Below are 12,450 nucleotides of genomic sequence, written 5' to 3' on the forward strand. Positions count from 1 at the left end.
AACTCCCTCTCATTGATAGACCTTGTCTCTGACCATAAATGTAATCTATTGGACTCCTGTATCCAGGCATAACCAGTCTGTCCATGACCTTTTATGGCATACTATACTATGACTTTTCCATGACATTTGTTATGACATACTATGCTACTACATATTATGACTATGAGTTTTTCATGACATACTACACTTTGACTTTTTTGACATATATTTATTTAACTCAAAATGCATTTAGAAAAAAACAGATTCTCTGTGGGCTAAAGAAAAGAGGAATTAATTGGGTTTAAATTTAATTCAAGTTTATTTTCATGGCTCAGTATTAAATATCACATTAAATAACGGCTAATTGGAATATGAGCAGAACCTGCCCAGCCCAAGCTCTCTAAGAAGGCAAGGAAAAACTCCTCCAATATCCTGAGGCCAGATGGAAAATGGGAAGAAACCTCGGGAAAGGCAATTCAAAGAGAGATCCCCTCTCCTTGAACGGCTGGGGTTGCTACAGGATCTGCAAAAAAAAGGGCAAACAATGAATATTATACATCCATCATCTGTAACCGCTTATCCTATCACAGGGGGGGGCTGGAGCCAATCCCTGCTGACATAGGGCAAATGCGGGGCACACACGCTGGTGACCTGTTCAGGGTCGCCAGGCCATCACAGGCTGGCAACCGGGTCGCCAGGCCATCACAGGGTAGTGACCGGGTCGCCACGCCATCACAGGGTAGTGACCGGGTCGCCAGGCCATCACAGGGTGGTGACCGGGTCGCCAGGCCATCACAGGGTGGTGACTGGGTCGCCAGGCCAGGTCACAGGTTGGTCGCCTCGGTTCATCACATTCTTCTTCCGGCAGCCTATCACAAGCTGGCCACCCCGGTTCCTCAAGTTTTTCCTGTCAAAGAGAGAAAGAAAGAGCGTAAAGAGAGAGCAGCATCAGTACTTGGATGACTTCAGTATAGTATGGCGGGGACGTATGTGTTCCGGGTTGGTTTATCTGAGCCATGGGTGATGCTTGAGCTGCTCCAGGGTCAGGCGCTGTTTGGGGTCTTCAATCAGACACCTTTGCAAGAAATCCTTGCAATCTGTAGAGAAAGAAGGAGAAGAAAGATGAAGGTGACGGCTACAGAGATCCATCAGAATGTGAACTAAAACGAACAGATTAGTGTCTGTTGACATGTTTGTGTATGTTTTTGTTACTTTTGGACAGCCTCTTGTTGAACGTGGCCCCGTTTTCGAGGAACGCGATGGTCTCAAAACATGCGTCCCTGTGGAGCGTTTGAAACAGGACCACTCCCATCTGGCGGGGCACACACGCTGGTGACCTGTCCAGGGTCGCCAGGCCATCACAGGCTGGTGACCGGGTCGCCAGGTCATCGTCGTGCAAACAGGACCACTCCCATCTACCATGCTGTGATGAGGCCGGCCCTGTAGCGCCAGCCTATCACAGGCCAGTGACCTCGCCAGCCTATCACAGGCCGGTGACCTCGCCAGCCTATCACGGGCTGGTGACCTCGCCAGCCTATCACGGGCTGGCCGCCCCGGTTTGGCGAGGACGTGTGTGTTTCCGGGTTGGTTTATCCGAGCCATGGGTGATGCTTGAGCTGCTCCAGGGTCAGGCGCTGTTTGGGGTCTTCAGTCAGACACTTTTGCAAGAAATCCTTGCAATCTGGAGCGAAAGAAGGAGAAGAAAGATGAAGGTGATGACTACAGAGATCCATCAGAACGTGAACTGAAATGAACAGATTAGTGTCTGTTGACATGTTTGTGTATGTTTTTGTTACCTTTGGGCAGCGTCTTCCTGATTCTCAGACTGTTTTGGAGGAACGCGAGGGTCTCAAAAGATGTGTTCTTGTGGAGCGCTTCAAACAGGACCACTCCCATCTGCCACGCTGTGGTGGGGCCGGCCCTGTAGCGTTGATTAATGTACAACTCCGGAGGGATGTGATTAGCGGTACCTAGAATATACAGACATAATGATAAGACGGTGAGGAGGAGGAGGAGGAGGAGGAGGAGGAGGAGGAGGAGGAGGAGCTTTCTTTAAACGTAAAAGTCACAGATGGGTAAGTTAGTGAAGAGCAGGAGTAGAAGCTAGACATCTTACCGTAGAAGTGTTGGTAAGTGGAGCAGCTCTTGACGAAGCAGCTCAGACCAAAGTCAATGAGGCGAACTCGCGGGACGTCCGAGCCAGTCTCGATCAAGATATTTTGCACCTTGATGTCCCGGTGAAAGATGCTCTTATCCTGAAGCTCAATTGCTGCATCAAGCAGCTGTTTCATGATGATCTGACAAACAATAAGAGAGAGATGAGGGATCGGAGAGGAGGGTGCTTTGACATTTCTTCATGGCTGTTACTCAGTGGGCTACCTCCGGGTCTGAGAAGTGACGCCAACGTGGAAGTGTAATTACTTTGGTGAGTACAATGTAAAATAATGAATAGAAATGATGGTCAAAATAAGCCCTAAATTGCAAAAAATAATAGCCTCCAGTAGCTCACCTTGGCCTCTTCCTCTTTTAAGGAGCCTCCCTTTGAGCAGATGTACGTGGCCAAGTCCACGCAGGGGACTGGTCTCTCCAGCACCAGGATCAGCTCATGTTCCAGATCATACCAGTCCAGTAGGGACACAGGTGCCGAGGAGGCCGCTGAGCCACTTGTATTGGCGGCGAGTTTCAACATGGCGGCGACCTCCACGGAGACCGTATTCCCTGTTCTTGTACTGAAACATCACAACAAAGTGGAGGATGAGTGAGAGAAGCTCCAAAGAAGAGAAGCAGGATTCATCCATAATACATCCAATAAGAGAGTGCCGTGTTGAATACAGCAGATCTTAACTCACCACGTGTTTGATGAACTGAGTCTCGCTTGGAACGTGTTTGATGGCAACCTACGAGACACAAACTTTGTTAGCACTTCCTGTCCGTACTGTGTGTGTATATGCGTGTGTGTGTGTGTGTGTATGCATGTGTGTGTGCAAAAATGTGTGTGTAATACTTACAGGCAAATGATCTGCTTTGCGATAGCCAGCAAACACAGATCCACACCCTCCTTCGCCGAGCTTCTTCTGTTGTTTGTATTTGGCCTCGAATGCAGCTAAAAAGACAAACAACATTTAGATTTAATACAGTTGTGAGGAGCACTAATTACATTTTACTTAAGCTCTGGGGTGGATTAATGCACAGACTGGCCTATAGGCTGCGGCGTATTTTCAGGGGCCCCATATTGGCCAGATTATCTTTAATTACTTAAATGTACTTCAGAGGGAAAAAAAAAAACTTTACCCCTGTTGGCCCACAAGAAACATAAAAAAAAAATGAAGAGGGACACATGTACCCAATCAGCTGACCTTATGAGCCTGGCCCGATGATGTGACCAGGTTCATGAGGTCAATTTTTTTTTTCAAGTAACACGTCATTACTGGACAGAATAGTGGCAAAATGTCAAAAAGAAAATATGATCACGGAGCCACAAAAACGAACAGCACAACGTCTGAAAGAACACCGTGACCTGGATCTACTAAAGAAAACCCCTAAATTGACTAGATATCTCAAGGTTTAGATTAAAGGACTGTCTCAATGTGTTTGTAAACGTAAGTGTTCCCCGACTGTGTACGTGTAATATTCCTAGAACGCTTTTATGCATGACACTAAATGACTTTTTTTTGGTAAGTTTAAAGCATGATGAGTAAGGTTGCGGGGGCCCATACAAAGAGTAGCCCAGGGGCCCCTGACCACTTTAATCCGCCAATGCTTAAGCTCTGATATGAATTTTACACTTAACATAAAGCCAAACCCGACATGTATCACTATCTACTGACCTCTTCGCATGTGGACGGGCAACTTTTGTGCAGAGTAGAGTTTGGTCCTGTCCTTGGTCTCCGTCAGGTTTTCTACAGATGAGAAAAAAAAAACAGAGGAACATCAGCTTTTTGACAGTCACAGGCACTAACGTGGACAATAAGTCCTCCAAACTAAATGACAACACAGACCGTCACTCTGTGACTTCCAAAATGACACATATGAGTCTTTTCTGCTGCTCCAATTTCGCCTATGCTGCCTCTCAGTTAAAGGAATAACTCATCATTTATTTTCACACTTTGCTATTGTATATAGTAAAATATTGTTTTTCTATGTTCATATTTAATATTTTCTAAGCTAGTTGTAGTAGTGTGGCATATTTGTAGTGTATTCCAACATATTCTTTATATCTATCTATCCATCCATCCATTTATCTATCTTTCCATCTGTCTGTATATCTATCTGTATATCTGTCTATCAATCACTAAAGGGAAGTGAGGATTTGTTTTTCTTTGTAACTGAAGTCTATTTAGATCAATATACCAAAAACACAATTGATGGGTATTTCTGTGAAAGATCTGAGTACAACTTCCACCTCTGTCTGAACCTGGTGTTCAGTAAATGATGATGGTAAACACTCCCAACAGCAGTTTCACATGATCAGCTTACCTCTGTGAACATCCACTGAAGAGGACGGTCCTTCTCCGTCTTCTCTGGCTTTCCTCTTCAACAGTCTCTCACGGAGCTCCTCTTCAGAGGTGTCTGGGTGTTCACTTTCGGAGACCATTGTCCTGTGCTGCAAGACGGTCTCTGTGCAAGGACAGGTCCTCCTTTGAAGCCTCCTAGTCGACCTAGTCCTATCCATTGCAGGCGCTGAACTTAGTTCAGACGTGCTAGGGAGCTCTAAGAATTAGAAAAACACAGTGGAACAAATTTGAATTGTAATTTTGTTTTATTTATTTCAAGGTATTAACTCTGAATTAGTGCTTACACTTAACATAAAGCCAAACCCGACATGTATCACTATCTACTGACCTCTTTGAACGTGTGCGGGCAAATTTTGTGGGGTGCACAGTTTGTCGTCCTTGGTCTCTGTCAGGTCCAGGTCTGGCCTCCTCTTCTTCTTTCTCTTACCGCCTCTCTTGCTCTCATCCTCCGCAGATAAGATGAGGTTTTCTACAGATGAGAAAAAAAAACAGAGATACATCAGCTTGTTGACAGTCACAGGACCTAATGTGGAAAATAAGTCCTCCAAACTAAATGACAACACAGACCGTCATTCGGAGTCTTCCAAAATGACACAAGTCTTTTCTGCTCTGCTGCCTCTTAGTTAAAGGTCCCATATTGTAAAAAGTGTGATTTTCATTTCTTTTATATTATAAAGTAGGTTTAAGTATTATATAAAATACTGTTAAACTATCAAAACGCTCAATATACGGAAAAATACACACAGCCCGTATTCAGAAATTGTGTGTTTGAAACAAGCCGTTAGGATTTCTGTCCATTTGTGATGTCACAAATATACAATATTTAGACCATTTCACGGTTTTAAAAGTAACCATTCTAAATGTGTCCCAGTTAATTTACTGTTACAGTGTATGTGAATGACATCAGCTGGCAGGAAGTACACATGGACCCAAGCTGTTGACTAGCAACGCAATTCTGTTGCAATTCTGTTGAAAAGCACTAAAACGGAGCGTTTCAGACAGAGGGTAAATACAGGCATATTCAGGCCGACAGTATGAGGAAAATAAAGGGTGTTTTGAACATTACAGCATGTAAACATGTTCTAGTAGAAACACAAAAGTATGAACCTGAAAATGAGCACGATATGGGACCTTTAAAGGAATAGCTCGTCATTTCTTTTCACACTTTGCTATTGTATATAGTATGATATTGTTATTCTATGTTTGTATTTAATTTTTTCTAAGCTAGTTGTAGTAGTCTGGCATATTTATAGTGTATTCTAACATATTCTATCTATCTATCTATCTATCTATCTATCTATCTATCAACTTCCACCTCTGTCTGAACCTGGTGTTCAGTAGATGATGATGGTATACACTCCCAGCAGCAGTTTCACATGATCAACTTACCTCTGTGAACGTCCACTGAAGAGGACAGTGCTGCTTCGTCTTCTCTGGCTCTCCTCTTCAATAGCCTCACACGGACATCGTCCTGAGAGGTGTAAGTACAGGTCCTCCTTTGAAGCCTCCTAGACGACCTAGTCCTATCCATTGTAGGCGCTGAACTTAGTTCTGACATGCTGCTATGGAGCTCTACAAATTAGAAAAACACTGTGGAGCAAATTGAAATTGTGATTTTTTAAAATGTATTTCCAGGTATTAACTCTGAATTATTGCTTACTCCTAAATAAGTCATATTAACATGAGTGACTGGATTTTTCACGTACCTCAACTTGTTCCAAGAGCTGGAGAAGAGAGAGAGTTAGTGTCCTCTGCAGTCTTTGTCAATGATAATATTATAAGAAGTTTCTAACACCACTTTCAGAGCAACGAGATGTTGAGTCTGATTGTGATTGATTGAATCTTAATGTGACCGAATGTGAACACTGTGTGTGTGTTCTAAACTTCTGAGGTTTGGTGGTATGATGTCATCATGATGTCATAAGGGCATCACAGCCAAGTTCTTTCCGGAATATGCAAATGAGTGTGTTTAGAATAAATTGTGTATGTGTATATATTTGAATGTATATATAACATTCTAAATGTGTCCCAGTTCATTTACTGTTGCAGTGTATGTGAATAACATCAGCTGACAGGAAGTACACATGGACCCAAACTGTTGCCAGGCAACGCAATTCTGTTGCAATTCCGTTGAAATGCACTAAAACAGAGCGTTTCAGGCAGAGGGTAAATACAGGTATATTCAAGCAGACAGTATGAGGAAAATAAAGGGTTTTTTTTACATTACAGCATGTAGCTTTTTTGTTATTGTTTTTTTTCCTCCTGGGGTTGGGGGGGAGGTCCTTTGTATAAGCATGTGGCTTCTTGACCTCTCCTGATAAGTTTCTTGTGTTTTTTCATTGATTGGATTTTGTGTAGTTTTATATATGTGCAAATAAATACAAATTAAAAACTTTTTTTAGTAGAAACACAAAATACTACTATGAACCTGAAAATGAGCATGGTATGGGACCTTTAAAGTCAAGTTTTTAAAAAAAATGCCTGTTTAACCCTTTTAGATCACATCCCCAGTCATAGTGTGCACCTATTTAACAATATATGCAAAAGAATTTATTTTCCCAAATGTACAGAGGACAGTCCTTTTGCTGGAAGGAGGGCCTGGACAGCAGCTGGAGCAGGGACAACACCAGTTCCCTGTGTAGCAGTTGTGTACTCTCTCTTTGCGTTGTGTTATTAATGATGTCCACACACCGTCACTTTTGGCTCCAACTCGCCATTTATTCTGATAATACAGAGATGATGTTAGATCTCCCACAGTCAGTCTCACAGCGACAAAGCTTCTCAAAGATGCACGGAGACGGCACATGCAGACTGTTCACAAGTTATTTACACACAAGCTAACATTAATACAAATATAAAAATATACAACATGTACCTGATAATACAGAGATGATGTTAGATCTCCCACAGTCAGTCTCACAGCGACAAAGCTTCTCAAAGATGCTAAAACAAAATGATATCAGTTGAAGTTGCTGTTGATTAGCCAGTTAGCTTTAACTAAGCTAGCAAAGTCACCGACAACGTGGCGTGTTCAACAAAGTGCTCCACACAATCAAAGAGGCAACTAATATCAACATTCAGCATTTTCTCTAGTACTTTGTAAGCTTAGATCGACATACAATTTACAGAAACACAATTTTACCCATAAAAACAAGGCTTATGCTCTTTATATTTACGGAGCTAATTCAAAGTCAACCTACCACGGAGACGGCACATGCAGACTGTTGACGAGATGCGGGGTGCACCTGTCAAGTCTGCAGGGGCGCAGTAAAATGAATAATAATTAATAATAAGTAAATAATAAAGTAAATAACACGATATTGAAACAGATTGACATATAATACATTCATTCAGTGTACATACATATAAACATATTAAGACAGAGTTAGTAATGGCAAGTGTAATCATTAACTCCGCTACACCTGCAGCAGCAGCCCCCTCTTTCTGACGCTGAGAGAACCTGGAAGACAAACGCAGGCTGTTTTTAGGCTCTTGAGCTTTCATCAAAAGATAAATCACAGTACAGATTACAACACATCGGCACAGCTTCATGTTAAACTCTTCCCACTGGGACAGGGTCCTCTGATTTAGCTCAAAGAGCTCTCTGATTTCCATGTAGTCCGAGGGGATGAGTCCTTGTGATCCCCCCGGAACCATGCGGCTGCAGGAATGGAGACGGCAGCTGAGGAGGCGTTGGCGTCAGACTGCTGCTGCTCCCGTTCCTCCTGACCACATACTGCTTCAGCAGTGCGAGTCAGGAGCCAGAGTTCTTCACAGCCAGCCGAGTTCCTGTAGCTGAGAGATTGTCTTGATATCACAGCTTAGTCTATACACTGAAAAACCAACATCATACATTGCTTTACCTGCTGATCTGCCCATCCATTGAATCTGTCCACAGACAGAAATATGAACACTCAAGGTGAAAACAAATACGTAAAAAAATAAGATCGAAATAAACGCACACACACAGACTCACAAGGTGAAAACAATGCCAGCGTCGCTGTTGCGGCTCGTAATAAAACTAGAAAGCTAACCTCGGCCTTGGAACAACATTACACACACTACAAATACTCAAGCTTACAAATGTACACCAAGAAGATATCGCAGACTACATATAATCAAACAAGTCTTAAAAGCATGATTACATTGTTGAAAATATTAAATTAAAAGATACAAATATACCTCATGTTGTATAGGTATCCACATTATTTAATAGGCACCAAGACTTTATTCACTTCTTCCTTCTCTACTGACCTGTATTTTGGATCAGCCTTTATTTAAACATACTTGCAGTTTCAAAATATCCATAATGACCAAAATGCTAATCATCCTCCTGACAAAATCACATTGGCTATGTCTGCACAACACCGTTTGGTATGCATATCATAATATTTCCTGCTTGCATTTTTGTTGTGTTCTGAATGTTTTTTTTTAATGAAATGTGTCATCTCCAAACACTGGTCTCAATGGAATAAGGTTACTTTTAAACATTGATAAGCTTATTATGGTCATGACTGCTAAATTCAAACCAAATACTTCTTGATTTTATAGCTAACAACAAATGTTCTTAATGCATACGCATCACACACTCAAAAATTCAACTTGAACTAGCAAAATGTGTGTAGGTGCTCATAAATGTGGTCCATGGATTACATTTCTAACTAAATTAAAGCCAACATGACACATCTGACTGTTGTACCAAACTGACAGAGTGACTGTTGTATTAACTCAAGATACATGGAGGCAAAAATACATGATGTGGTCACAATTTCTGACTGCTTGTATGCTGTGTTTTCTGTGCAACTGTCTGACTCTTGCAGCCAAAAGCACTAGGCTACTGTATATTTGCTGAAATTTCTGAAGATGTACAAAAACAATCTCATGTTTGAGGTTTGAGGAGTTCTGGACATATGATGCTGGCTTTGGGAAGAAATCAATCTCTTATTTACAATATTTTAAGTATGCAAAAACTATCATTTTCCCTCCCTTAAAGCATCAGTAGGCGAGATTGGAGAAAATATGATTAAAAAAAGTTGTTTTTATAAAATAGTCGCTATATGGTGACAGTAGTACATGAAACAGGTAACCTGAAAAAAATCATGTGCCTCTGTGTCCTCCGGTGCTCCTAATGGCATCTGCAAGATTTCACAGACCGGAGGAAAACAAGCAGTAAGAGGATCAAACGCTGATCAAATATGAATCAATATTCTGTTACGTTACTGCCTATTTCTCTCCTCAAATGTTCTCAGAATCATCTTGTAGTGCACGGTTTAGCTGTAAAATGAGAAAGTTTGTGACGCCGCTGCCATTGTGAAATCTGGTGAAGGAATGCCAAGTTCTGGTCACATGACCGGAGCACAGCCAATAGGAACACACTCTCTCAATGAAATGACCTGTGATTGGTCAAAGTCTCCCGTCATAGGCTAGATTTTCTAAAGCCTGAAAACAGAGCCATGAGGAGGAGCAGAAGTCTAGTTCTCTCTCAGAACACTTGAATTACAATATGCTGAAAGGTTATTATGGAATTTTAGCCCAATGATGCCAAAAATATACTGACTACTGCCACTTTAACTTCCCAAATATACACACACTCAAAATGAACCACCACCAGACAACCAACAACCACATAAAATGCCTACAAATTGAAAACTTTTATTTCATGCAAATACAGCATATTTACATACAGTAATTACCTATGGACACAAATGCCTAATATATAGGCCTTTGCTACTTAGTTACATAAATAAACACCAGCCACACAAAACCACTATAAATGCCATCACCATTTCACCCACACTGCTAGCCTGTAGACATAAAACTTCAAGGCCAATGCCTATTTTAACCTTCTCGCTTCACTAATAAGTAGGTCTGGTAATTTCGACAATTCTGATGAGTCCATGAAGGCACCGTCCGTTGGTCCGTCTGTCCTTAACCGCTGGCAAGCAGCGCGAGACAAGACCAGTGACGTGCACACAGGTCAGTTAGCTGGTTAGCTAGTGAAACGTTAATGTTTTAGTTTATTAGACTTCTGAAAGGACTTCTCACTGCTACGTCCTCTTATTTTACATGTGAACCAAAGCGAGCGCGGCATAACTGAAAAAGGTGAAACCGCAGTTATTGTTAACCGGTTATTAGAACGTCTCATCTGTTAGCTACCGTTATATCAACTAACGTTAGCTACCGTTAACGGTTACTGCTGGTGACGTAATGAGACCGTCTCTTAGTTACAGGTAATACGTTTGAATTGATTCAGTAATTCATCAATGAGCCAGTCTGTGTCAGCTGAGACATGTGACTCACGTTAATACTTTAGTTTACGTTAGCTAACCTAATACATGTTACTTAATTACACTGGTTAACTAGATAGTCGGCTAATAGCGAAATGCTAGCTAGTTAGTTAGCTGATATAGTTAGCGGCCACTTCAAGAGAAAAATCACAATATGTGTTAGAGAAAATAAAGACGTAGGATTGTGGCTTTAATTATGCTTAACATTAGTTAAACAATGAGGGATTTGGAGGATCTGAAATTACAGTATAATTTATTAGATTCAAGATTGAAGATGTTTATTGTCACGCCAGTTAAACAGGTACAATCCTGTGAAATACTTTTTGCTGGGAAGCTCCATTAAAATAATAAGTTATGTTACATTTACACTACAATTATAAAGGTAATACTTTGTACAAGGGCATATTAAGAACATATACATTAAGAACATACATTAAGAACATATACAGTAGATACAGTATAAGATATATCTTTGTGTGAGAAGGTGTCGTATGAATTATCTATTTAAAAGTCTGATGGCCTGGGGGAAAACCTGTTCCTCAGTCTGCTGGAGAGAGTCCTCCTGTGGGTCCTGTATCTCCTACCAGAGGACAGGAGGGACAACAGGCTGTTGTGGTAACTTTACATACTGTATGATTTCATTACACTGTGTGCACAATTGTTAGACAAGTGAGTATTTTGACCCTATCATCATTTTTATGCATATTTTCCAACTCCAAGCTGTATTAACTGGAATGCTTATTGGATTTAAGCTTATCAGGTGAAGTGTATTTGTGTAATGAGGGAGGGTGTGGCCTAAGGAGATCAACACCCTATATCAAGGTGTGCATATTTATTAGGCAGCTTCTTCTCCTCAGGTGAAATGGGCCAAAAAAGAGATTTAACTGACTCTGAAAAGTCAAAAATTGTAAAAAGTCTTTTAGAGGGATGCAGCAATCTTGAAATTGCTAAGATATTGGGGCGTGATCACAGAACCATCAAACGTTTTGTTGCAAATAGTCAACAGGGTCACAAGAAACAAGAGGCAAATTAACTGCCAAAGATTTGAGAAGAATCAAACGTGAAGCTACCAGGAACCCATTATCCTCCAGTGCTGTCATATTCCAGGACTGCAACCTACCTGGAGTGCCCAGAAGTACAAGGTGTTCAGTGCTCAGAGATGTGGCCAAGGTAAGGAAGGCTGAAACCCGACCACCACTGAACAAGACACATAAGTTGAAACGTCAAGACTGGGCCAAGAAATATCTGAAGACAGATTTTTCAAAGGTTGTATGGACTGATGAGATGAGAGTGACTCTTGACGGACCAGATCGATGGGCCCGTGGCTTGATCAGTAACGGGCACAGAGCTCCACTTCGAATCAGAAGCCAGCAAGGTGGAGGTGGGGTACTGGTATGGGCTGGTATTATTAAAGATGAGCTAGTTGGACCTTTTCGGGTTGAAGATTGACTCAAAATCAACTCCCAAACCTACTGCCAGTTTTTAGAAGACACTTTCTTCAAGCAGTGGTACAGGAAAAAGTCTGCATCTTTCAAGAAGACCATGATTTTTATGCAGGACAATCTCCATCGCATGCATCGAAGTACTCCACTGCATGGCTAGCCAGTAAAGGCCTTAAAGATGAAAGAATAATGACATGGCCCCCTTCCTCACCTGACCTAAACCCTATT

At 41.6% G+C, this 12,450-nt stretch overlaps 2 protein-coding genes and 1 long non-coding RNA gene across 10 annotated transcripts in view; 1 reads left to right on the forward strand and 2 right to left on the reverse strand.

The window, feature by feature from the left end:
* Positions 1 to 6,365, reverse strand: part of LOC119486711 (probable serine/threonine-protein kinase PLK) — a 57,818-nt gene extending 51,453 nt beyond the window's left edge. The window contains exons 1-3 of the mRNA XM_037767022.1: positions 6,200 to 6,365; positions 5,883 to 6,083; positions 4,822 to 4,962 (exon numbers count right to left, since the gene is read on the reverse strand). Coding sequence (XP_037622950.1) covers positions 4,822 to 4,962; positions 5,883 to 6,051 — 310 coding nt within the window. The 5' untranslated portion in view covers positions 6,052 to 6,083; positions 6,200 to 6,365. The remainder of the gene's footprint in view (positions 1 to 4,821; positions 4,963 to 5,882; positions 6,084 to 6,199) is intronic.
* Positions 6,366 to 7,020: 655 nt separating this feature from the next.
* LOC119486206 lies at positions 7,021 to 7,751 on the reverse strand. Its single transcript, XR_005206485.1, has 2 exons — positions 7,694 to 7,751; positions 7,021 to 7,436 (listed from the first exon to the last, which is right to left on the reverse strand). It is a non-coding gene; the product is annotated as an uncharacterized LOC119486206 (long non-coding RNA).
* Positions 7,752 to 10,196: 2,445 nt separating this feature from the next.
* tesmin (testis expressed metallothionein like protein) overlaps positions 10,197 to 12,450 on the forward strand; it is a 28,762-nt gene continuing 26,508 nt past the window's right edge. Inside the window, exon 1 of one of the 8 annotated variants that reach the window (XM_037768722.1) lies at positions 10,197 to 10,469. In XM_037768722.1, the coding sequence (XP_037624650.1) occupies positions 10,391 to 10,469 (79 nt within the window). In that variant the 5' untranslated portion in view covers positions 10,197 to 10,390. Of the gene's footprint in view, positions 10,724 to 12,450 lie in introns of all 8 variants that reach the window. The other 7 variants (XM_037768717.1, XM_037768716.1, XR_005206756.1 and 4 more) reach the window with 7 other exon arrangements.

This window comes from Sebastes umbrosus, chromosome 4, assembly GCF_015220745.1.
Source record: "Sebastes umbrosus isolate fSebUmb1 chromosome 4, fSebUmb1.pri, whole genome shotgun sequence".
NCBI lineage: Eukaryota > Metazoa > Chordata > Actinopteri > Perciformes > Sebastidae > Sebastes > Sebastes umbrosus.